This window comes from Elephas maximus, chromosome 12, assembly GCF_024166365.1.
Source record: "Elephas maximus indicus isolate mEleMax1 chromosome 12, mEleMax1 primary haplotype, whole genome shotgun sequence".
Classification (NCBI taxonomy): Eukaryota; Metazoa; Chordata; class Mammalia; order Proboscidea; family Elephantidae; genus Elephas; species Elephas maximus.
In genome coordinates this window covers 45,875,753-45,902,430 of record NC_064830.1, presented here as the reverse complement: position 1 = coordinate 45,902,430, position 26,678 = coordinate 45,875,753, and the positions used below count along the sequence as shown (strand labels likewise).

Here is a 26,678-nt window from a genome sequence, read left to right as displayed (position 1 = left end):
CGGCAGCGGCGGTTGGGCGGGCCGTTGTCCCCGTGGGCGGGGCGAGTTGCTAAGGAAATGACTGCCAACCGCGCCGCACCGCCCCGCGCCGCGCCGGCCGGGCGGGGTCTGGAGCCGCGCCGTTTCCGGTTCCGCTCCCTCTCTGCTCCCGTCCCGTTACCGCCTCCTGGCCGGCCTCGCGCTTTTCACCGGCACCTTGAGTCGGCCGCGCCGCCCGGCCCGCTTCTGCCACGCGCGCCCCCGGGGCACCGCGCCGGCACGGGTCGCGACCCCGCTTGCCTGGCCCTGAGGCCTCCGGACAGCTGCCGCCATGGGTGCCTACCTCTCCCAGCCCAACACAGTGAAGTGCTCCGGAGACGGGATCGGCGCCCCGCGCCTGCCGCTGCCCTACGGCTTCTCCGCCATGCAAGGCTGGCGAGTTTCCATGGAGGTGAGGCGGGAGAGGCCGACCGCCTGGACGCTGCTGGGCGGGAACCCGAGGAGAAAGAGAACGGGGGGATGGAGTTCTCCCCGGGGAAGGGTCCGAATCGAGAGCCTGCGGCCGCAGCAGAGTTTGGGGGACGGCAGCGAGCGCGGGGTCGGGCCGAGAGGAAGCTGCCGGTGCTTGCAGACCGTGTACTGGTGGCCGTCTTGGCGGCTACGGCTCGGCCATGTGGGGAGAGGCACCTTCCGCCCACTGACCGCCCTTTCCCCGTTCCTGCGCGCCAACCCAGCTCTCCTAGGCGGTGTGAGGTTTAGTGTGGGAGTGAAGGGGAAAAGAGGCACTATTTATTCATTTATTTTTGAGAGGTAGAGGCGAATAGATGTGAATGATTGTACTTTTTTTTTTTTTTTTAATGTGTAGGGAGGCCTCATTGGGTGAGGAGGTTGACAGGGAAAGGAAGCCCGGGCAAATACTGTGTTTCAAATTCTCAACACTCAGTTATCTGGTCCTGGACTGTGCATGTTAATGTGGATGCTCAACCTGCCCTCCAAGAGTTGTTACTCGTTTGTACTCTTTTTTCAGGGCCTTTTATATCCTTTGGAAAACTTCAACTGTTTATCACTATAATTTCTTTTTTGTTGTGCTCGGTATTTTCCGCTTTTGGAATTCCTCCAAAACTTACCAGTAATTGTCATTTGCCTCTGCTTGCTGTAGTTTATAGTTTCTTTGGTTTTTAAGTCATTTCATCAAAAAATTTATTTTGGTCACGACCTACAGAGAACTGATATTCTTTCCTAGAAAATTTCACTCCGAATAAAGGGAAAAAAGTCTGGATAAAAAGGAGTAGTATTGGACAAAATGGATGTAAAACTACAAAGAGAACATCAGGGAAAATTGTATGGTGCAAGGGAAGAGAGAGACGTGGAAGCCTTGTCTTTGTGAGGTCTAGGGAGTGGGGCCAGGGAAATGCTCAGGGATGGGGGGTTTGTCCATTTATTAGGTGGGCTTCAGGTAACAGGCAAATACTGTGTCCTTTGGGGAGTTTTGTCAAATCCCTCACTCCTCCCTGTGGTTAGCTCTGGAATAACAGTATGAACTTAAACCGTTTGTTCTCAGACTCAAATTGTATACCGGCAGGCTTTAATAGTGGTTCTATTATTAGGTATAGAATTTCAGTAGTGGAGGGAATCTTGTAATTCATCTCATACGGTTTTGCTCTCACATTTTACAGCTAGGAAATTGAGGCCCATCAAGGCTCTGACACTTGTGCCTTGGTGGAAAGAATCTGTAGGATCAATTTGCTCAAAACACTGTTACTTGTATCAAACTGAAGTAAAACATTCATATTTTACTGCAGTGCACAGTATTGAGCTTACAGGGTGCTTGGTAAATGTCATTGTCTGACTTTAGAAGTATCTGGATATACCTTAAAGATGAAAACCTTCATGGGTTAATTTCTGTAGATTCCATTTCTCTGGCATCTTCTGTTAATGTAAGATTTGAGGTGACTATCTCATCTCACAGAAAATATTTTCCACTTCCCTCTCTGCTGTGGCTTTTCCTTTTCTTTGGTATTCCTCTTTCTAGTTGCTTGGATATTCACTTTTCCAGGTTGTTTGCCGGGTGATTCTTTGCTATTTGCTTTTTCTCTGCTGGGCATTTCCCTTTATTTTTGGTTATTTCTCTGGTAGTTAGAAGATGATTTTTCATCGGGGGCTGTTTGGTGGATAGAGGACCTCCCAGAATGTTCCTTAGATCTTAATCTTCCTGAAAGATAATAACTACTCAGGGTATTAAAATGGATCTTTCTAATGTGCTGTTTCTGAATTTACCCTTGTTTGAATGATTGCGTAAACCAAAACCAAACCTGGTGCCATCGACTCGATTCCAACTCATAGTGACCCTATAGGACAGAGTAGGGTTTCCTTGTAGGGTTTCCAAGGAGCACCTGGTGGATTCAAACTGCCAACCTTTTGGTTAGCAGCCATAGCACTTAACCACTACTGCCACCAGGGTTTATCGAATGATTGAATATGGCTAATCAAATCCTGGTGAAGTACTGTTTGGAATTGTGTTTCATTTATACATCTCCTTCTAGCTTTGTTTCTTCCCTCAGCAAAGAAAAGTACAACATAGTTTTCTTTGCTACTGCAAGTAAATAGCTATGACTTCTAGCCTCTTGAGCAAATCTTGTCATTTTAAAAGTGTACTCTTATTTGCCTTAACCTTTACTCTTGTTCCTCTTAAACTTTAGGCCACAATTTCCCCAATTAACAGTCTATTGATCCTACTTGCTTGGTCCTAATAATTCAGTTGAGGTGAGTTTATTACACCAATAAACCTTACATGAGTTGCTGAAATCCTGGCTGATACATAGGTTCAGCCTTAGAGAGTACTCTGTCTCTTCTTTTGAGGCAAGGATGGCAACCATCAATAAGCTTGTATTTTATACTTCGTACCTCTCTTTGGCGCCTCTCAATGTGGAATCAGGGTGTTTTGAGAAGAGTTCTTTAAAATACCACAGTTGATATACCCCCTCTTCTTTTTTCTCCATGGTTTGGAGAGACCTTCAAACTGGTTGAGATATATTCTGGAGGTAGGGGGTGGGGGAGGGGCTGAGAGCTACGTTTTTGAGGAACGCCTGAGATATATATAAGGAAAGGCTCTGAGTTTTTGGTGACTAATGGGAAGTACAACTCAACAACATAAAGGCCAAGAAAAGCCATTGCCATCAAAGGCAGTATCAATACCGATTGGTTGGAAATCACCCAGCGGCTCCGCAGAAGAAAGACCTGGTGATCTGCTTCCATATAGATTACAACCAAGAAAACCCTATGGGCAGCTCTACTCTGTCACATGGGGTCGCCATGGATTGGAATCAACAGCATCTAACAATAACAGCAGCTGTTTCCTGCCTTGTAGAGAGAAGCTGGCCTACGTCCCACAGAGGGTCGTCTAGAATTGAATGTAGAGTAATGTGGAGCAAAAAATGTTTAAGACACCTGCATAACAATTTCAATCATCATATTAATGGGCAACGTGTAAAATGGGGTACCACAGGCATGCTGTAGGATTTCACTTTAGAGAGGCATTGGAGGGTGAAGAGCATTATCTGATCCTCATCTCTGTAGTTTAAAGCACTTTTTGCCTACTGAACCATATCAGAGTTCCTTTGTCCAGGATGCCGTTAGGCTACTTTTATAAAAGGATATTCTTTTTTTTTTTCAATTGTGCTTTAGGTGAAAGTTTACAGCTCGAGTTAGTTTCTCATACAAAAATTTGTACACATGTTGTTATGTGACTAGTTGCAATCCCTGTAATGTGATAGCGCACTCCCTGGTTTCCACCCCTGGTTTTCCGTGTCCATTCAGCCAGCTCCTATCCCTTTTTGCCTTCTCATTCCACCTCCGGACAGGAGCTGCCCATTTAGTCTTGTGTATCTACTTGAACTAAGAAGCACACTCTTCACGAGTATTATTTCATGTTTCATAGTTAAAAGAACATTCTTTATGCCTGTTTTTTAAATTGTCGTTGTTGTTAGATTCCAATTCTTGGTGACTGTATATGTGCAGAGTAGAATTTCTCCATGCGGTTTTCAGAAGCAGATTGCCAGGCCTGTCTTTGAGGCCCCTCTGGGTGGGTTCGAACTGCCAATCTTTTGACTAGTAGAAGAGTGCTTAACCATTTGCACCATCTGGGAACCCTTAAAAGGACGTTCTTTTCATTTGATTAGTGTGGAATACCTATTCACAATTCAAAGGTAGTATGAAATGATAATGAAATTTATGCCAGTGAATATGGAGAAATTGCTTTCTTCTATACCATTATAGGAAACCCTGGTGGCGTAGTGGTTAAGTGCTATGGCTGGTAACCAAAGGGCTGGCAGTTCAAATCCACCAGGCGCTCCTTGGAAACTCTATGGGGCAGTTCTACTCTGTCCTATAGGGTCGCTATGAGTCGGAATCGACTCAATGGCACTAGGTTGGTTGGGTATACCATTATAAACTCTCCAGTGACTGGACGTTAAAATCAGAAGTTATCCCTCAAGATTTCATAAGTGTTTTACATACATTTCTATTGCCCCAGTCTTCTAGCAGTTGCTAATACATTTCTGGATATTACCAGCTTTTTTTTTTTTTTTACTCAGCTTCCCTTCCCTTGTTCTTCTTTTAGGTTATCGTCTTAGAATTGTATTTTGAGAGGTAAGGACTTGAATTTGAGTGCAGAAATTTAGACTCATTTGATCAGCGTTGCTAGCTGTTGTAAGCAGCTATTAACAATTATACTATCTGGAAGCACAGAATTTTAGAACTGAATCTACAGTGTCACGGATGTTTAAAGATGCTCTGTAGACCAAGTATTGATTCCAGTGAAGATGTTCTCTGTTTCCCTCTAGATCTAATTCAGAGAGGGAGTATATCAACTTTTAATCATGTATAGTATTTGGGAATATGTATTTAGGTTACTTTTTAAATTTGGTTGAAATTTAATTCACATATTTACCCGTTTAAAATGTACAAATCACAGCTTTTAGTATATTCACAGAGTTATACAGCCATCACCACAATCAATTTTGGAGCATTTTCATCACTTTGGAAAGAAATCCATACCCATGAGCAGTCACTTCCCATTTTTCCCCAACCCGCCAACCCTAGGCAACCACTTCTTTCTCTGTCTCTGGTTTTGCCTATTTTGGACACTTCATATAAATGGAGTCATACGTCTTTTGTGAGTGGTTTCTTAGCATAATGTTTTCAGGGTTCCTCCATGTTGTAGCATGTATCAGTACTTCATTCCATTTTTTAAATGGAGATATAATTCCTATACCATAAAATTCACCCTTTTAAAGTATACAGTTTAATGGATTTTAGTGTATTCATAAGTTGTACAACCATCACCACTATCTAATTCTGGAAGGTTTTCACCACCCCAAAAAGAAATTGTCATTAGCAATCAGTCCTCACTCCCCCTCCCCCCTAGCCCTTGGCAACTGCTAATCTACATCCTGTCTATGGATTTGCCTATTCTGAGCATTTCATGTAAATGGAATCAGACAGATCATCTTTTGTGACTGGCATCTTTCCCCAAGCATAAAGTTTTCAAGGATCACCCATGTGGCATGAATCAGTACTTCATGCCTTTTTATGGCTGAAAAATAAATTCCATTGTATAGATAATGCCACATTTGTTTATCCAATCATTAGTTGATGGGCATTTGGATTTCCACATTTCAGCTATTGTGAATAATGCTATGAACATACGTGTACAAATTTTTGTGTGGACGTAGTTTTTATTTCCCTTGGGTAGATGTCTAGGAGGGGAATTGCTGGCTTATGTGGTAAGTCTGTGCTTAATGCTTTGAGAAACTGCCAAACTGTTTTCTAAAGTGACTGTACCATTTTACATTTCCACTAGCAATTTGTGAAGATTCCAATTTCTTCACATTTTCACAACACTTACTATCTTTTTATTATTATTATAGCCATTCTAGTGGGTGCGAAGTGGTATCTCATGTGGTTTTGATTTGCATTTCCTTGATGGCTAATGATACTGAGCATCTTTTCATGAGCTTCCTGATGATTTGTATATCTTGGAGAAATGTCTGTTCAGATCCTTGCCCATATTTAACTGGATTATTTATCTGTTTATTTATCTTTTTGTCATTGAGTTGTTAGGATTCTGTATATATTCTGGGTACAAGTCCTTTATGAGATACGTGATTTGCAGACATTTTCTCCCATTCTGTGGGCTGTCTTTTTCACTTTCTTCTTGGTGTCCTTTGAAGTGCAAAAGTTTTTAGTATTAATGAAGTTCAGTTTATCTCTTTTCCCTTGTGTTACTTTTGCTTTTGGTGTCGTATCTAAGAAGGGTATGTCTAACCAAATGTCACAACAATTTACTGCAATGTTTTCTTCTAACAGTTTTATAATTTTAGCTCTTACATTTAAGTCCATGATCCATTTTGAGTTATTTTTTTGTGTGTGGTGTATGGAAGGGGTCCAGCTTCATGCTTTTGCATGTGGGTAATCCAGTTGTCCTAGCACTATTTGTTGAAAAGGCTGTTCTTTACCCTTATTGAAATATCTTTGCACCACCGCTGAAAATCGATGGATCATGAATGTGAGGGTTTATTTCTGGACTCTTAATTCTGTTTCATCCATCTATATATCTATCCTTAAGCTATCACCACACTGCTTGGCTACTGAGTTTTGAAATCATGAAGTATGAGTCCTCCACCTTTGTTCTTTTTCTTCTTTTCTGGGTTCCTTGCATTTACATATAAATTTTAGGGTTAGCTTGTGAATTTCTGCACAAAAGGCACCTGGGACTTTGGTAGGGATTCTCTCGAATATGAAATAAAGATCAATTTGAGGAGTATTGCTGTCTTAACAAAATTTAATCTTCCAATTCATGAACATGAAATGTATTTTTATTTATTTAGGTCTTTAAATTCTTTCAACATTGTTTTGTATATTCAGAATACAAGTTTTGTACTTTTGTTAAATTTATTCTTAGTATTTTATTCTTTTTGATGCTACTGTAAATGGAGTTGTTTTCTTAATTTTTTGATTGTTTATTGCTAGTGGATTGAAATAAATTGATTTTCACATATTGATCTTGTGCCCTATAGCCTTGCTGAACTCATTTATTAGTTCTAATAGTTTTTTAGTGGATTCCTGGGATTTTCTATGTACAAGCATATGTCATCTGTAAATAGAAACAATTTTACTTTTCCTTTCCAATCTAGGTAATTTTTATTCTTCTTTCCAAATTCCCCTGGTTACAGTGTTGAGTAGAAGTGTCAAGAGCATACATCCTTGTCTTGTTACTGGTCTTAGGGGGAAAGCATTCAGGCTTTCACCATGAAGTCTTACGTTAGCTGTGCATGTTTTGTAGATGCATTCTATCAGGTTGAGTAAATTCTGTTTCTAGGTTATTGAGTGTTTTTAATCATGAATGTGTGTTGGATTTTGTCAAATGCTTTTTCTTCATTTATTTAAATGATCACGTGTTTTTTGTTCTTTAGTCTGTTGACGTGTGTGTGTATTACATTAATTGACTTTCGGATGCTAAAGCAACCTTGCATTTTTGGGATAAATCCCATTTGGTCATGATGTATAATCCTTTTTATGTGTTTGTGGATTCAATTTGCTGGTATTTTGTTGAGGATTTTGTGTCTGTGTTCATAAGAGATACTCATCTGTAATCTCCTTGTGTTCGATTTTGGTATCAGAGTAATAATACTGGCTTCTTAGTGAATTTCAGGGAAAATAATTCAGATGCTTCTGAGCTATAAGTTTTACCTTAGAAGAGGAAGTGTTCCCTCCTCTGCTGTGTTTTGGGAGAGTTTGTGAAGGATTGGTATTAATTCTGCAGATATTGGTAGAATTCACCAGTGAAGCCATCAGGGCCTGTGCTTTGTGGGGAGTTTTTAAAATTACTAATGCAGTCTTTTTACTTGTTTGAGGTCATCTTTTTTTTTTTTTTATTGAGCTTCAAGTGAACGTTTACAAATCAAGTCAGTCTGTCACATATAAGTTTATATACACCTTACTCCATACTCCCACTTGCTCTACCCCTAATGAGTCAGCCCTTCCAGACTCTCCTTTCGTGACAATTTTGCCAGCTTCCAACCCTCTCTACCCTCCCATCCCCCCTCCAGACAGGAGATGCCAACACAGTCTCAAGTGTCCGCCTGATACAAGTAGCTCACTCCTCATCAGCATCTCTCTCCTACCCATTGTCTAGTCCCTTCCATGTCTGATGAGTTGTCTTCAGGAATGGTTCCTGTCCTGTGCCAACAGAAGGTTTGGGGACCATGACCGCCGGGATTCCTCTAGTCTCAGTCAGACCATTAGGTATGGTCTTTTTGTGAGAAGTTGGGGTCTGCATCCTACTGATCTCCTGCTCCCTCAGGGGTTCTCTGTTGTGCACCCTGTCAGGGCAGTCATCAATTGTGGCCGGGCACCAACTAGTTCTTCTGGTCTCAGGATGATGTAAGTCTCTGGTTCATGTGGCTCTTTCTGTCTCTTGGGCTCATAGTTATCGTGTGACCTTGGTGTTCTTCATTCTCCTTTGCTCCAGGTGGGTTGAGACCAATTGATGCATCTTAGATGGCCGCTTGTTAGCATTTAAGACCCCAGACGCCACATTTCAAAGTGGGATGCAGAATGTTTTCATAATAGAATTATTTTGCCAATTGACTTAGAAGTCCCCTTGAACCGTAGTCCCCAAACCCCCGCCCTTGCTTTGCTGACCTTTGAAGCATTCAGTTTATCCCGGAAACTTCTTTGCTTTTGGTCCAGTCCAGTTGAGCTGACCTTCCATGTATTGAGTATTGTCCTTCCCTTCACCTAAAGTAGTTCTTATCTACTAACTAATCAGTAAAAAACCCTCTCCCGCCCTCCCTCCCTCCCCTCCTCGTAACCACGAAAGTATGTGTTCTTCTTGGTTTATACTATTTCTCAAGATCTTATAATAGTGGTCTTATACAATATTTGTCCTTTTGCCTCTGACTAATTTCGCTCAGCATAATGCCTTCCAGGTTCCTCCATGTTATGAAATGTTTCACAGATTCATCACTGTTCCTTATCGATGCGTAGTATTCCATTGTGTGAATATACCACAATTTATTTAACCATTCATCCGTTGATGGACACCTTGGTTGCTTCCAGCTTTTTGCTATTGTAAACAGAGCCGCATTAAACATGGGTGTGCATGTATCTGTTCTTGTGAAGGCTCTTATTTCTCTAGGGTATATTCCGAGGAGTGGGATTTCTGGGTTGTATGGTAGTTCTATTTCTAACTGTTTAAGATAACGCCAGATAGATTTCCAAAGTGGTTGTACCATTTTACATTCCCACTAACAGTATATAAGAGTTCCAATCTCTCCGCAGCCTCTCCAACATTTATTATTTTGTGGTTTTTAGATTAATGCCAGCCTTGTTGGAGTGAGATGGAATCTCATCGTAGTTTTAATTTGCACTTCTCTAATGGCTAATGATCGAGAGCATTTTCTCATGTATCTGTTAGCTGCCTGAATATCTTCTTTAGTGAATTGTGTGTTCATATCCTTTGCCCACTTCTTGATTGGGTTGTTTGTCTTTTTGTGATTGAGTTTTGACAGAATCATATAGATTTTAGAGATCAGGCGCTGGTCGGAGATGTCATAGCTGAAAATTCTTTCCCAGTCTGTAGGTGGTCTTTTTACTCTTTTGGTGAGGTCTTTAGATGAGCATAGGTGTTTGATTTTTAGGAGCTCCCAGTTATCTGGTTTCTCTTCGTCATTTTTGGTAATGTTTTGTATTCTGTTTATGCCTTGTATTAGGGTTCCTAGGGTTGTCCCTATTTTTTCTTCCATGATCTTTATCGTTTTAGTCTTTATGTTTAGGTCTTTGATCCACTTGGAGTTGAGGTCATCTTTTAAGACAGAATGCTGTCATACTTTAAAGATTTATTTAAAAAAAAATTTTTTTTTTTTAAAACAGAAAGCTTATAAAAAGGCATAATTGTGTCTGCCTTAAGATGAATCTACATTAAGGAGTTCTCGAAGAATCTTCTGAAATAGACGTGTAGCAAGTTTCACATCTAGTCAACATTGTGTAACATGTTGCTACAGAAAGAAAAATGGACTGAAGTTTATAACTTTCCTTTATAGTCAGTCTACCAGTGATCCTGGGTGACCCAAATAGTTAAATGCCTGGACTACTAGCTGAAAGCTTGGCAGTTTGAGCCCACCCAGAGGCGCTTTGGAAGAAAGGGTGAGCGATCTGCTTCTGAGAGGTACAGCCTTGAAAACACTATGGAATAGTTCTGCTCTGCATCCATGGGGTCATCATGAGTTGGAATCAACTTGATGGCAACTGACAACAACAACCAGTGAACCTATAACTTCCCAATATGAGCCTTTTCCATGCAGAGTGTACAGTGAGAACTGCTGGTCTGCCAGTCAGACCTGGGCAGGAATCTGCTATAATGATGGGACTATTGGATATTCCACATACCTTTTAAGGGGAAAGAAGTACAGTTCTACTGTCCAAAAGGCCAATGGCCTTTTAAAAAGTAAAGTTACAAGAAGATTGGGAATATGTTTTGAATGGATAAAGCTTACAGGTGGAAAGCAAAGCACGACAGGTACTTCTAGATGAAGTGTAAATAAATAATATGGGCTTTTATGGACATTAATTCTAGGTTCAGTATTTGCATTTTTATGAATGATTAAATGGAGGTGGAGTAACCTCTACGTACCCAAAAATTCTCCTAAATTATATCAGACTCCTAAAAAATGAAATATTAATCCAAATTACAGGAAGATCCTTGAGGATGTGAGTGATCAGAAATAATAGCCTATGTGGACACTATGCTAGATAGTAAATTTCAGGAAAAATAATTCAAATGCTTCTGAGCTGTTAGTTTTGATCTAAGAAAGGGACTTGATGTCATTGTGGGCTTTTTCTTAAAGAATAAGCACATAAACCAAAAACCTGTTGCTGTCCAGTTGCTTAGAACTCATGGCAACCTATGTATCAGAATAGAACTGTGCTCCATAGGGTTTTCAATGACTGATTTTTTGAAAGTAGATTGCCAGGCCTTTCTTCTGAGATATTTCTGTGTGGACTTGAACCACCAACTTTTTGGTTAGCAGGGAGTACATTAACCGTTTGTACCTATAAGCACATAATAAGATGTTGTTTTTGTTGTTAGTTGCTGTCAAGTTGTTTTTGACTCATGGCGACATAGTAAGATATTTAATAATCATTTAAAAAAAATCATTACTTCAGAAAGGGAAAGTTTATTTTATATTTTATTATTAAGTAAAGCAATTCCTAAGAGCCTTGACTCAGGTGATGTGTGCTATTCTAGGAGTCATCTCCTCCAGACCATCTCAGTGGTTAGTGTGTTATGATATATCTCTGGGTTTAGGGTAGGAAGTGATGAAGGAGATATCCTTAAGGTGGCTATCTTAAAGCAGCTGAGAACTCATCATTGTAAGTAAACATGGAGGCCCTGCTATTTTGTAAAACAGTGTTAGGCCCCAGAACTATAAAGAGAACTAAGACATTCTTTGCTTTCAAGTGGTTTACAATCTAGTTTTGGAGCTAGGAGCACTGCTCCTCCTTCCCCAGTGGAATGTTGTGTAACAATACAACATAACATATGCTGAGGGCCAATTTGGTGGAATCAAAAAAAAAAAAAAAAAACACCAAACCGGTTGCTGTTGAGTAGATTCCAACTCATAGCGACCATATAGGACAGAGTAGAACTGCCCCATAGAGTTTCCGGGGAGTGCCTGGTGGATTCAAACTGCTGACCTTTTGGTTAGCAGCCATAGCACTTAACCACTACGCCACCAAGGTTTCCCTTTAGTGATATAGAGACAATAAATACTCAGTTTAGAGGAGAGAATGATCATAGAATATTGGCGTGGTTAGAAAAGGTCTGTTGGAGGTGGTGAGACTTCAGCTGGACCTTAAGGAAGGAGTATAACAGATAAATGGGGAGGAGGGAACTAGGGGAAGGAAAAGTATTTGAAGGAGGGATATGGGGAAAGGCTCCAAAGCAAACACACATACTACCTTTGTGGGGTGTCATTGTCAAGAATGGAGCAGTTTCTGTTGGGGAGCGGTATAAGAGAAGATTAGGTTGTAGAGATGGGTAGGAATGATGACTGAGTGCCTTAAATTTCCTGTTAAGTGGTTTGAAATTAATCTTGCATGCAGTGAGAATTCATTGACAGTTCTAGCAATGTAATGTTGCATTAGGAAGATTAATCTGACAAGTAGTATGTAGGTTGGATTACAGGGGGCAGAGAATAGAGACAGAAGAGGAGTTAAAATATTCTTCAGTGATCAGTAAAGTAATCTAAGACCAAAGTGTTGAAGACTGTGAAGGACTTAACTTAACTCAACAGGACTCAGTGATGGATGGTGAAAGACAGCCAGAAGTCAAGGATGACGGGTATTAGGTGTTGCCTGGGAGAGTTAAGATTCTATTGACAGAAATAAGAAGATGTGTAGGGGAAGCTCAGATTTTGGGTAGACTGCTGAGTCCCTGTTTTAAGTGTGTTAAGTTTGATGTGGAGAAGTGACATACTGTAAAAACAGACAATTAGAGATATGGAACTACAGCTCTTCATAGAACCCAAGAGGGGTTTCAAGAAATTTGACAGGGTCTGTACTATTTAATCCTATATAATGGTCCAGGAGAATGCAGCCTGCCTTTGGAATGCTGTTAAAGTTATTATCTACTCTGTGAAGTAAGATCCTGAAGAAGAAGAGTTTGAGATTGTGAATTTAAGAGGAAATGTTAATCTAGGAAGAGAGGGAAAATAATGGCTTTTGAGGTAAAAGTGAAGGAGAGGTTTTGAGAAATTTTGAGGTTGAACAGGGAAGATGAGGTAGTTCTTGAGATATAATATATATTTTTTAATTGTGCTTTAGGTGAAAGTTTACAAATCAAGTCAGTCTCTCATACAAAAAGCCATACACACCCCGCTGTGTACTCCCAGCTGCTTTCCCCTTAATGAGACAGAACATTCCTTCTCTCTGTCCTATATTCCCGTGTCCCTTCAACCAGCTCCTGTCCCGCTCTTCCTTCTCATCTTGCCGCCAGAGTTGCCCATGTAGGCTCATGTGTCTACTTGAGCCATGAAGTTCATGCCTCTCCAGCATCATTCTCTCTCTTATAGTCCAGGCCAATCCCTGTCTGTAGAGTTGGTTTTGGGAATGGTTCCAATCTTGGGCTATCCAACGGTCCGGGGACCATGACCATCAGGGTCCCTCCAGTCTAAGTCGGATCATTAAGCCTGGTCTTCTTACAAGAATTTAGGATCTGGATCCCACTGTTCTCCTGCTCCATCAGGGATTCTCTGTTGTGTTCCCTGTCAGGGCAGTGATCGGTGGTAGCCGGGCACCATCCAGTTTGTTGGGTCTTAAGCTGATGGAGTCTCTGGTTTATGTGGCCCTTTCTGTGTCTTGGGCTCATATTTACCTTGTGTCTTTGGTGTTCTTCATTCTCCTTTGCCCCAGGTGGGTTGAGACCAATTGATGCATCTTAGATGGCTGCTTGCTAGTGTTTAAGACCCCAGGCACCTCTCTCCAAAGTGGAATGCAGACCATTTTCTTAATACATTTTGTTATGCCAATTGACCTAGATGTCCCCTGAAACCATGGTCCCCAAACCCCCATCCCTGCTACTCTGGCCTTTGAAGGTTTTGGTTGTATTCAGGAAACTTCTTTGCTTTTGGTTTAGTCCAGTTGTACTGACTATCCCTGAGTTATGTGTTGCCCTTCCCTTTCTTCTACTATCTAGTTAGTGAATATCCCTCTTCCTCCCTCCCCACCCTCATAACCATCAAAGAATATTTTCTTCTGTGTTTAAATTTTATCTAGAGTTCTTATAATAGTAGTCTCATACAATATTTGTCCTTTCGCAGTTGACTAGTTTCACTCAGCATAATGCCTTCCAGATTCCTTCACGTTATGAAATGTTTCACAGATTCATTGTTGTTCTTAATCGTTGCGTAGTATTCCATTGTGTGAATATACCATAATTTATGAGATATAATCTTGATATTAGTAAAGTAAGAGGTGAACTCATCTACCAAGAGAACTTCAACAGTATGGGAAAGATTTGAGACTGTGGCTGTGGTTAACGTATTTAGAAGTCAATATAGAATTCAGAAAAAAAAAATGCTGAATAGAAGTAGTAGTCACAAACAATATGATTTCATGAATTTTATTACTAGCAGAACTTAGTGGCTCTGATTCAGGGTAAAGAAAGCAGTTGGAGTTACATAGGGTGGGATGACATTTTCTAGATTGCTAAGAGACAATATTGAATTACTTCGCTGTGGCTCAGAAGGGGACAGGTAAAGGTAAAGATAGAGAGGTTTTGATGAAAGGTAGAAAGGGAGAAATTGAAGCACTTAGAGAAGATGGGGTGGTTCCAAGTGATAATATTGATCAAAGCCTTCACCAAGAAGTGGAGGAGTAAGTCAATACACTGGAGTAGCTTTTGGAACTGAAACCCATCCAGGTATAACATGAATTTTTATTGTGGGCACTTCTCATTGAGAAAAAGGATAAAGAAGAATATATAGCTGAAGGAATAATTTCTTTTATAAGGATCAGCACAGAGCTAGTTCCTATGAGACAGAGGTTAAAGATGTCCCAAATGTCCAGATTTCCCAAACTGCTGTCCCACCCCATCATCTCTAATATCAACTACTCCTCCCCTCAGTACTCTCCCTCCTGTCTTTGGGTTCTGTAATTTGCTGCAACATCTCATGGAACTAATGAACTGCATCTCAAGGAAATGGCTCACACAGTTGTGGAGGCTGGCAAGTCCCAAATCTGTGGATCAGGTGTCAGGCTGGAGGCTTCTCCTGACCCATGTGGCTGCAGGGGCTGACAAGCCCAAACTGGCAGGTCAGACGACAGGCTGGCTCACAAGGCTGTGGAAGCTGGCTAATCAGGCCAGACAGTAGGCTTTTGGCTCAGGGGGCTATGGAAGCTGGCTAATCCCAGAATCAGCAGGTCAGATGGTAAGCTGCTGGCTCAGACTCCAAGAACCGGAAGTTAGATGATCACAAATAGGTTGTGGGATCTAAAGTGAGAGAGAGAGAGAACTTCCCCAGAGTGTTCATATCCATTTGATGCAGACCATACCCTCAAGGAAACTACCTCCACTTTAAAAGGTGGTGATTTGAGTGAGTCATGACCTTTAGTAAGGGTGGTAACTTGAGTCACACCTTCTAATGACGTGGTGACTCAGGATACATCCCTAATCCTGCCTCATTAACACAACCACAGGCGTAGAGACTACAATTCACAACACATTACAAAATGGAGGATAATTAATACATCAGATCACAAAAATGGAGAACAACCATACCATACTGGTAATTGTGGCCTAGCCAAGTTGACATATAACCCCAGCCATCACAGGTTTCACATACCTTATTTGCATAGTCTCACTCATTGTGTGTGAGTCACAAAGACTATGGCTAGAAGGGCTATATTAAGTTATTTGTTGTACTGCAATAGCACATTCCAATTTACAAAGGGTTTTTACTTTTTTATATGTTTTACATCATCCTCACAACAGGCCTGTGATGATATAGATAAGATAGGTATTGCTGTTCCATATTATAGAGGTGTTTTAGTTTCTTAGTGCTGCTGTAACAGAAATACCACAAGTGAGTGGGTTTAAAAAAGAGACATTTATTTTCTCACAGTTCTGGAGACTAAAAATCCAGATCAAGGTCTCTTCTTAGCCTTGTCGATTCCTTCCTTGATTTGCATTTCTCTGTCTAATCTGTTCTTTTTATAATTCAGATGTTAGATTAGATTTAGAACCCACCCCACTCTGCAGGTACTATCTAATGGACATTACCAAGAAAACCCTATTTTCAAACAGGATTACATCTACAGGCATAGGGGTAGCATTCCAATGCACAGTTCGGGACATAATTCAATCCATAACAAGAGCATAAAACGGAGCTACCAAGAAGTAGCTGGCCACAGATCATGCAGTATATGGTAGAATGACAACTCAAGGCCAGTTCATAGGCTTATTATATTGTTACTATTGTTCAAAATGGAGCAATATGGCTTCATGTACAAGAACAAATGTTGAAAAGTAAAAAGTAATTATTACTCAAATCTCGCTCTCCACTGTTAAGTTTGATATATGACCTCCAGACTCCTAGCATGGACATACAGATACTTTTTTATTTTTTGCTTTTTATCACTTAATATATTGTGAGCTCATTTTCAAATCAATACATATTCATCATTTCTAACAAGTATATATTCCACTGGAGGGATATACCATTTGTATTTCATCTATTCATGGAAATTTGGATGTTTACAATTTTTTTTAAAGCTGTAGTGAACATTACTGTACATATCATTGTACCCTTGTCTAATTACTTTCATAAAACAAACTTTTTAGATAGAATTACTGGGTCATAGGGCATGCATGTTTGAAATTTTGATATATTACCAAATTGCCCTCCAAGGAAGCTGTACTAATTTATATTCCTGTCAGTTGGGATACAAGAATGTGTTTTTACCTTCACTCTTATTTCCACTGGATAGTATTAATCTTTTTCATCATTCTATAATGTCTAAAAAGGGTGTTTCTTTATTTTAATGTTCATTTCTTTGATTTCTAATAAGGTTTAGTATTTTTTCATATGCCCACTTGGGCTGTGTCTTCTGCTTCAAAATCACAGATGAGGATGTTGAAAAGATGAATAGAGGGTGTGGGTTCAAAAGAGATGGTACAGCTGTAATCTAGAAGTGGCATTACAGCACAGAGAAAGGCCAGTTGATCCTCTTATTCCACTGGGAAGAAGTAGGCATGAAGACTGCTTGTAAAAATGGTGTGGTGGCATTGGCGTTAGACCTCCTCTAACTTCAGGGGAAGGAGAGAGAAGATAATCAGCCCAAGGCTGATTCCTATAAAGTGGAGGTTAGACATATGTCCTCCCTCCAGCCCCTTTACCAAGTCTGACACCAGCAGTTCCTCCCAAGACACTCTGCTTCTCTGTTGGGCTTGGTAGTTCATTGCAATGCCACACAGAACTCAGAGAGCATACTCACAGTTATGCGGTTTATTAGGGAAGTAACAGGTTACAACTCAGGATCAGGAAGCGTGTAGGCAAAGTCTCCCTTCTTCAGTGCAGGGCAGCTCTCTCAGCTCCTCATGGCCCTCTCAGGACAGGCTCCCTCTCTTGGCCCGTGGCCTCTGCCCTGCTTGGTCAAGTGTTACAAGGCCCTTTAGCTCCTGCGATAAGTCACTGGAGGCACCCCACTCCAGGAAGCCTCCTACCCAAAGACGCTCAGCACTCTGGCACTGTGGGTTGGCTTGTCCACTGTAGCCCCAATGCTCTGTGGGCTGGGGAGCTCACTGGGCCTTCTTATCCTGCCCTTTCTCTGCCATGGTGGCTGTCTCACACTTTCTCTGATATTACAGCTCTCTGCCTCCTGGGTCTAGGAGGTTCTCAACGCAAGGACCGCAAGGGACACGCTGTGCTCCTGGCTTTTCTTTCTTGTTGCTAGTGAGGTCCCCCCTCTGCTTCTGGGATGGCTCATTTTAAAGCCTAGGGGGTTGGCAAAACTGACCAATTCCCTCGTTAGTGTTCCATATACCTTATTTGCATAGCCCCACCCAGTCATTTTGTGGGAGTCACAGGATCAAACATGGCTAAAAAGTTCATATTAAGTAGTTCACTGCACTGTACTGCTCCTCCCCCCCCAGCAGAAAAGTAGAATTATTTCAACCAGTTTCTCAAAGTTCATTAATATATAGTCTTTTAAAAACATTTAACTTACTTTCGAAAAAGTTATACAGTCTTGTGGTTCAGTTTTACTCCCATCCATGTCTGTACCCTTCATGCCGTCCCATGGTGTGTCCTGGTAGTGTTAACAGTTGAAAAGACAAACATCTGTTCTTATGTGTCCTGTCCCCTGTTCCCCGCCCCCCCTGTCCCCACAAAGGCAGCTTACTATATACATCATTCTGTACTTTGCTTTCTTTACTTAACAGAATTCCTTGGAGATCTTCCATAGTTTTTGTTGTTGTTGTTTAAAGGAAAGCAATACTTGTGGAACTCCAGTATTTACTAAAATTATTTTTATGTTTCTTAAATGCGTACATACATAGAACGGAACATAAATTCCTTACCAAGAAACCAAATAATAAAATCAACAAAATTGAAATCAGCAGTTAATGTGACACATTTGTTTTGCTGAAATAGATATTCACAACATGGATTTGGAGTCACTGCTGAGGTACAGATTCTTAGGAGCTTAGCATGCCTGTAATATACTGTGTCCCATGCTGATTCAGTTCTACTTTTCTGGAATCCAGCTCAGTCCTCCTTACTTTGTTCTACTTTTTCCATAACACTTTGCATCTTTTAACATTCTAAATGATTTACCCATTATTGTGCTTATTTATTGGCTGTATCCACCACTAGAATTAGCTTTTTATGAGGTTCCAGTCTTTTTTTGTTCACTGATACATCCCAAGCACCCAGAATATATCCTGGCACACGTATTAGATGAATGAATTATTGGGTGCATTAAACTTTAAGAACCACTGGTAGATGATGCTGGGGCAATACGTAATCATTAATGCAGGAGAGAAGGTGCTGAGATAGTGGTGACAAGAAAGGTGACAGGGTGACAGTAAGAAATCTTGGCTTAGTTGGAGGGAAGGGAGGTCAGTGTGGCTGGAGGTGGAGTGGTTGGAAGAGGGAGAAGATGACCTTTATTTGGTCTGTGATGCTTTCTTTGCCTTGGAGGTGAGGCTAACGAGGCTGTTGGTGATGACCAAAGATAGGCCATCAAGGGCCATCCTTGCAGCTTCTTAGTTTCTGGGGTACTTTCTCCTGAGGACAATCAGAGGGAAATACAAGACTAGCCCTTCCGTACCTTCAAATCACTTAGTTTTATTTTCCAGACTTATGTCACTAAGAAGACATAATGTGATTTCAAGGATGTCAGAAGAACCATTCTACTTTGATTTTCTCACTGTCAATATAATTAGCAATGTAAAAATGCTAATGCCTGGAAAAGGAAGAACACCAACTGAAATTAACTTAAACAAGGATAGTTAATCAGAGTAAATAGCTGATTATGCCCTTTTTGTTTTCTTTGTAGATGATCTGAATGTAAGTTCGTAGTGTTAGGACAGCACCCTGCCACAGCTGTGGCATACTTTTACCTAGGTCTTACAGCCTTAGTTGAGCTTTGGCTTGGCATGGAGCATTAGTTTGCTGTGGCAGAATTTTGTTATTAGAAGAATTTGATCAAGCCTAGCCTTTCAAGCAAAATGTTGGTGTGGTAGGACGAGTGCAGACTTGTCTTCAGATGCACTGTACCGTTAGAGTTGAATACCTCAGTTCCAGCTGGGTGTAGGAGGTAGGAGGGCTGATTATATGGCGTATTATAAATTTCAGTTAACAAGTACTAAACACAATGTGGTTAAATAGGATAATTTCTTGGGAAGTTATTCTTTTGTAATGATATTCTCTGTCTAGCCTGATGGTAACTTCTTTAGTGAGTTAAGGTTTGAGAGAGGAGAGAAAGAGTTTGTTTAGATGGTGCTTTTTAAAAGAAATTTTTATTTTAATAAATGTATGCAGCTTTTACAATTTCTAGTGCTTTCACTTAGGCTGTCTCAGGAGTCTCCCAAAAACTTTTCAGGTTGATAAGGCAGGCACTCGCCCAATTGTCCATTGAAGAAAATAAGACTGCAGGGGGCCAGAATGGAAGAAAAACTAGACCTTCTAAGCCCTAGTCCAGGTTTCATTTCTGCATCCATTTTAAATGTTGTTTGATCGGCTGGGAGAAGAGGATTCTGGGAACAAAAATAAATGAAAAAAAAATCAGAAACAGACCACAGAATCAATGCAGAGGGGAGAATAAGGCTGCCTCAGACTTAAGAGGCAGGGCACTGTGACTAAATGGTTGGGTCTGGAGATGGCGGTAGAAATCAAGGAACACAAAGACAGAGCCAGTTCCTCGGCAGTCCTCCTCTTACGGAGGATGCAGTTTACAAAATTGCTAAGATCGAGTCAACCCGAAGTAGATCTGTGTTTCAACAAGATGCTATCCTTTTAGCCTACTTTTGTGAAGCTCATTTTCTCACTTTGGAGGTTGGAAAGGACAGGACAAAGGAGACCGTGGTTACCTGACTGAAGAGGAACATTGAAGAAACATTGGGGAATGGAGGCTCCTAAGAACAGGGCTGAGAGGTCTTTAGGAAGAATAACACTTCTGTTTTGCCTGGAAAGTTATTTTTCTAAGGTCCTTGGGTCTCTCTTTGCTGTCTTTCCTAAAATTTTCTTCCTTGAAGTTCACTGATCCTAGAGTAGGTCTGGAAGTGACCTTAAAAGATCCTTTATTCTGGTTCACCCCATAGTTGGCACAAATCCAAAAGAGCCAGGTCTAGAATTCAACAGCCATACATTCTGCAATCTGAGCTGAAATCTCCTAGACTGAGGCTGCTAGACTGATTCTCCTCTTTCCTCTCTCCCTTTCCCATCTCTTTTCCCTACCCTCATTTTCCCTCCCTCCCTCCCTCCCTCCTTTTTTTATTTTATCATCCCGCCTTCCTTCTTATTTCAAGGCCAAATAGGCCAGCTGGGCAAGGGTTAGTGAATGAGATTATGGTGTAAAGTGATCCTAATGACCTGAGATATAAGGAATAATATCCTTTGACTTTGAGAAATGCTGATTATTCTCTTCTTTTTCTAGGATGCCCACAACTGTATTCCTGAGCTGGACAATGAGACAGCAATGTTTTCTGTCTACGATGGACATGGAGGTAACATTAGCAGATCGTATTGGTAATATTCTAGAACTTTACAGGGAAGAACAGGTCTTTTGTTCTTTTATTTTCCAGGGTTCTGGTCCTCAGATATCATTTCCTGCCTAGGACAGTTTTTCTCTATTCTAGCATTTCCCCTTCCCAGTAGGATGTTGGATTGGCTCATGATCTCACCAGACCTTGTTTTAATTCAAGAAGCCTCTTCCTACATTAGCCTTTATCTTTTTTTTTCCCCCACTGAGAACTAAGTATACAGGTGAGAAAAGACAGGGGATATATTAATATAGCCCTAAGAGGGGTGCTGCTAAAATCTGTTTTCTGGGTCAAAACTTCCCAAACATTGTCCTTCAAATGGGTTTCAGGTATGTTAAGATATTCATCCCCTTAACTCAGTGTTCACTCCAGTATAACAGAGTAATATTATCTCACTTTCTGTGTGTGGGAAGCAGTGCTCTGGGTGATCTTACCTTTCTTCTAGGGGAGGAAGTTGCCTTGTACTGTGCCAAATATCTTCCTGATATCATCAAAGATCAGAAGGCCTACAAGGAAGGCAAACTACAGAAGGTCTGTCTTCCCACACTCTTCATTCTCTGGTTCTATACCCGTTGCCGTCAAGTTGATTCTGACTCACAGTGACCCTGTAGGACAGAGTAGAACTGCCTCGCCGGATTTCCAAGGCTGTAAATCTTTACAGAAGCAAACTGCCACGTCATTCTCCCACAGAGCAGGATTTGAACTGCCAGTCTTTTGGTTAGCAGCCAAGCTCTTAACCATTGCACCACAGGGCTCCTTTCTGGTTCTGTAAGCTTCCCCCTTCCTCCCTCAGCCCTTGGCTTTTCCTTTTTCTTGGCCCCCTAGCTTTTTCTTACTGCATTTCCTGAAGAATTCTGTACCTATACTCAGCTTACCTCCCCTTGAGCCTTTTTTAGAGCTGCCTTATTAGGCACGGGTTTTTGAACTGTTTTATTTATCTGTGAGTGACTTCTAGTATGGCAGACACTCACTAATTTGTATCCCATTCTTGTGCCCAGGATTGAATATAGGCAATTCATTTGTACTCACTGTACTTTCTCCTGCACTCACACTGTTTTGCTAATGTTCAGGCTTTGGAAGATGCCTTCTTGGCTATTGATGCCAAACTGACCACCGAGGAAGTCATTAAGGAGCTGGCACAGATTGCAGGGCGACCCACTGAGGACGAGGATGAAAAAGAAAAAGTAGCTGATGAAGATGATGGTGAGTGTGGCATCACCTGTTTGACAAGAAATCAGCATTATTAAGAACCATTCTTTATATAATTTATATATCAATTCTAAGAGAGGATGGTTTCCTAGGGACCTGGGGAGTCCTCACATTAAAGAACCCCATGGTGTTCGCTTGCACTACATGGGTTTATGAAAAGAAGGGAGAGAATTAACCTTCCTGAGTGCCTAGCGTCAGAGTTGTAAGCATTTTTACGTATATTATCTTTTGTCATTGTGATGGGATCTTCCTGGTGCCTGCTAGTATTTATGTGACCCTTTTTCCAAGACTGGAACAGTCATTAGCCCTAGCATCCAGTCATTAGGCCTGGATCATAGGCCTTGACTAGTGTTGTAGGCTTCCTGTGTCCTTAGCCAGAACAGGGTTTCTAACTTGTCCAGTAATGAATGCGAAGTAAAAGGGGAAATATAGTAACTGTTGTTTCTTTGACTAAGAATGGCGTGAAAAAAAAGACCAAAGGAAATCTGTGGAGGCAGATGTTACTTGACGAGAAGGAAGCAAAGGGGCATTCTTCTGAGACTTGAAAAGTGAGAGGAGTGCTAGGACTGGGAGGCTGTGGGGGAGTTGGAACTCAGGCTGCAAGGGCTATGGAGGTAGTTGAGCGACTAATCCCATGAGGAGTCTGGCATGGGGGCTCTGATTTAGCCTCTTCTCTGCAGTGGACAATGAGGAGGCTGCACTGCTGCATGAAGAGGCTACCATGACTATTGAAGAGCTGCTGACACGCTACGGGCAGAACTGTCACAAGGGCCCTCCCCACAGCAAATCTGGAGCTGGGACAGGCGAGGAACAATGGTCCCAGGGCCTCAATGGGGAGACAGGACCTGAGGACCCATCTAGGGAAACTCCTTCAGAGGAAAATGGCCCCACAGCTAAGGCCCACACAGTCCTTTCTTCCAACTCAGAACGTGGGACTGAGGCAGGCCAAGTTGGTGAGCCTGGCACTCCCACTGGTGAGGCTGGGCCCTCCTGCTCCTCAGCCTCTGACAAGCTGCCTCGAGTTGCTAAGTCCAAGTTCTTTGAGGACAGTGAGGATGAGTCAGATGAGGCGGAGGAGGAAGAGGAAGACAGTGAGGTAAGGGCCTGTGGGGGCAGGCAGATGCTGAAGTTGCAGAGAGGGCCTGTTTGGTCACCATCCCATATCTTTCAGCTCTTTTTTTTCTTCTGTTTTGACATCATCATCTAAGATCTACTGTATTCTAAACTTTAGCCTTCTCAAATTCATTATTACTGTCATCACTGGTACCATGAGCCCTCTTACCTCTTCCTTTGTTGATACTATAACAAATAGATCTAGTTCTGGCCTTTCAGAGTCTGTCTCCTAGATAGAGAACAAGAAGATAGTTGGAAGGTGCTCTCGGCTGGCAACCTTGGCCTTCCCCAAGGCTTCCTGCTCGTGGCTGCTGAGCCCAGTTCAGGATGTCAGTTATACCCATCCTAACCTCCCCCTTCCCCCCAGGTTTTCCCATCATGTTCATGTAGTTGCATCTTTCAGTATTTTGAGGACCTGTGTTCAGTCAGAGCTTGTTCGTTCTGGGTATGAGTTGGGGGGAGGGGGGGAAACGGGATCATCCTGGTCTCAGCCACCTGGAATCGTCCTTCTGGCAGGAATGCAGTGAGGAAGAGGATGGCTATAGCAGTGAGGAGGCAGAGAATGAAGAAGATGATGACACTGAGGAGGCAGAAGAGGACGATGAAGAAGAAGAAGAGATGATGGTGCCTGGGATGGAAGGCAAAGAGGAGGTGTGTGGGAAAGGGGAGCATTGAGTCTGGAAAAGCCAAGAGGCAGGTGTGTATCTCCAGATTTTGATTTTGGGACGTGGTCCCTTGATATCTTAGTATTAAAATCACGGTCATGGGGGATTTATTCTGCAAGGTGAACTAGGTGGTGAGTCTTTTGGGTAGAATTATCTAACAGAGGGAGCATGCTGTTGTCTCTGTAATGATTAAATTGGTGCTCCTCCTCCTATTAAAGCTCTCCTGGAGGTCCCAGTGAGAGGAGATAGCATAGGTGAGTGGCCAGAGGTACACCAATGAGGAACTCATGGCCAGGAGTACCCATCATGCTCCCTTTTTTTCTTTTAAGCCTGGCTCTGACAGTGGCACAACAGCGGTGGTAGCTCTGATACGAGGGAAGCAGTTGATTGTAGCCAATGCAGGAGACTCTCGCTGTGTGGTGTCTGAGGCTGGCAAAGCTTTAGACATGTCCTATGACCACAAACCAGAGGATGAAGTGGAGCTAGCTCGCATCAAGAATGCTGGTGGCAAGGTCACCATGGATGGGCGAGTCAACGGGGGCCTCAACCTCTCCAGAGCCATTGGTAAGGGCCAAGAAGCTATGGGAAAGACTTCTAGGGTCTTGTTCCCTGTCCCAGACTACCTAGTAGCAAAAACTCTAATCTTCATAGTATATCTTTCAAAGTACTTTCATATCTATTACCTCTGTCCTTAAAGTTCTCTGTGAAATAGGTAACATAGGTATCATTATCCCCATTGCTTTTTGGATGAAAAGACAGGTTAGCTATTAAGGTTTAGCAACCTGATGACAAGGCTGAAACTAGAAAAACTAGAACTCATTTTTCCATTCTACTAGATGGTGGTGCTTTTTAAAGAAGGGAAATGAATGACAAATCTTGACCTGCCTCAAACACAAGTCTGGGGGAAGTACCCAAACTACTCCAGTCAACCAGCCATTCCTTTACTGCAGGTGACCACTTCTACAAGAGAAACAAGAACCTTCCCCCTGAGGAACAGATGATTTCAGCTCTTCCTGACATCAAGGTGCTGACGCTCACTGATGACCACGAATTCATGGTCATTGCCTGTGATGGCATTTGGTGAGCACCTGGGAAATGCCCTAAAATTTCATTTTTGCAGCATTCTGCCCTAGAGCTCTGAGCAGCTTTGGCTTTATCATCCCTTTAATGGCCCTAGGGAGCCCTGGTGGCGTAGCAGTTTAGAGCTCAGCTGCTAACTAAAAGGTCGGCAGTTTGAATCCACCAGCCACTCCCTGGAAACCCTATCGGGCAATTCTGCTCTGTCATATAGGGTCACTATGAGTCAGAATTGACTCGACGGCACCTAACAACAAAAACAACGACCCTAGATCATCACATTTTTCCAAATTTATATGGTATTGGAGCCTGTATAGACCTCTTGATGAGCCAAGACCCCCAAGGCCAAGGCAGAGCTGAGGAGAATCTCTGTAGGTGTTTACATTGGCCTGTGCCATCACCTCTGTCAACACTCCCCTACTGTGCCTGGGTGGAACTACACAAGATTCTGACTATTGTTTTTGACCTCAGGAATGTGATGAGCAGTCAGGAAGTTGTAGACTTTATTCAGTCAAAGATCAGCCAGCGAGATGAAAATGGGGAGCTTCGGTTACTGTCATCCATTGTGGAAGAGGTGAGTCCCAGCATGGAGGGGAGAGGGTGTCTGGTCTGCACAGCCAAAAGTTTCTCTTTTAGCCTGAGCTTACGCTAGGGTCCAGGAGAAACATTCATTACTGACATGCCAAACCTGGACAAAAAAGTTCCATCTTCCCTCATTTCTCTGACTTAGCCTTAAGCTTCATGAACTATCAAGTGGTCTGTTTTGTGATACTGGATGTCCATTCCCTTCCTCCCTGTCTCAGCAGAGAGAACCAGCCCTATTGTGAGGTTTTAGGTTCTGTCTAGGAAAATGTTCCAACCCCATGGGTGAGCTGCCCTGCCTCTTTTGCAGCTATTGGATCAGTGCCTGGCACCTGACACTTCTGGGGATGGTACAGGGTGTGACAACATGACCTGCATCATCATTTGCTTCAAGCCCCGAAACATAGCCGAGCTCCAGCCAGAGAGTGGCAAGCGGAAACTGCAGGAGGTGCTCACCTCTGAGGGGGCAGAGGAAAATGGCAACAGCGGCAACAAGAAGGCCAAGCGGGACTAGCAGTCATCTACACCCCTGCCACCTAGACTGTTTTCTGAGCCCTCCAGACCAGAGACTGAGTTTTGTCTTTTTCCTTTAGCCTTAGCAGTGGGTATGAGGTGTGCAGGGGGAGCTGGGTGGCTTTACTCAGCCCATTCCAAAGAGGGCTCTCCCTCCACACAGCAGCGTGGGAGCCTCTGCTGTCCTCCACAGCCTCCTCCGTTGCTCCTTTGGGCTCATCACCGGTTCTGTGCCTGTGCTGTTGTGTTGGAGGGAAGGACTGGGGTTCTGGTTTTTACTCTGTGAACACTTTATTTAAGGACATTCTTTTTTATTGGCGGCTCCATGGCCCCCAGCCGCTTGCACCCGCTCTCTGTTGTACACTTTCAGTCAACACTTTTTCAGACTAAAGGCCAAAACCTAATCGTGCCCATGGCGTCCTTTTTTTCTACTGCTGTCCTGTGCCGGCGCAGAGTGCCCTGGTCCTAGGCTTGGCCCCGTTAAGTCGTGTATGTAGGAGGGAGGGGCAAAGAGCTACTGGCCGGCTGCCCAGCGTCGCGGCTCATCATCGCCCCCTCCTGGAGTCAGGAATAAGTTCCCCGTTCCTCCCCGGAGCGGCCAAGGACCGCTTTGGTGGCGCCCAACACTGAAACCTGGGCCAGCGTCTTTCTTGCTCTACTCGCCGGCCCGGTTTCTGGCTGACTCCTGATTGGCTCGCCCGCTTTCTTGCGTCACA

General features: G+C 42.5%; 1 protein-coding gene across 1 annotated transcript; it reads left to right on the top strand.

Moving 5' to 3' along the window:
- Positions 1-101: 101 nt before the first annotated feature.
- PPM1G (protein phosphatase, Mg2+/Mn2+ dependent 1G) lies at positions 102-26,371 on the top strand. Its single transcript, XM_049903831.1, has 10 exons — positions 102-430; positions 20,698-20,767; positions 21,249-21,334; positions 21,874-22,006; positions 22,693-23,108; positions 23,642-23,776; positions 24,120-24,354; positions 24,741-24,870; positions 25,339-25,441; positions 25,760-26,371. The coding sequence occupies exons 1-10, from the start codon at positions 311-313 to the stop codon at positions 25,961-25,963; spliced, it is 1,632 nt and encodes a 543-aa protein (XP_049759788.1). The 5' UTR covers positions 102-310; the 3' UTR covers positions 25,964-26,371.
- Positions 26,372-26,678: the final 307 nt, after the last annotated feature.

Coding starts and splice junctions, on each gene's coding strand:
- PPM1G (XM_049903831.1), top strand. CDS start 311: ATGGGTGCCTACCTCTCCCAGCCCAACACAGTGAAGTGCTCCGGAGAC. Junction 22,007..22,692: donor AGTAGCTGATGAAGATGATG/GTGAGTGTGGCA, acceptor TCTTCTCTGCAG/TGGACAATGAGGAGGCTGCA. Junction 24,871..25,338: donor ATTGCCTGTGATGGCATTTG/GTGAGCACCTGG, acceptor TTTTGACCTCAG/GAATGTGATGAGCAGTCAGG.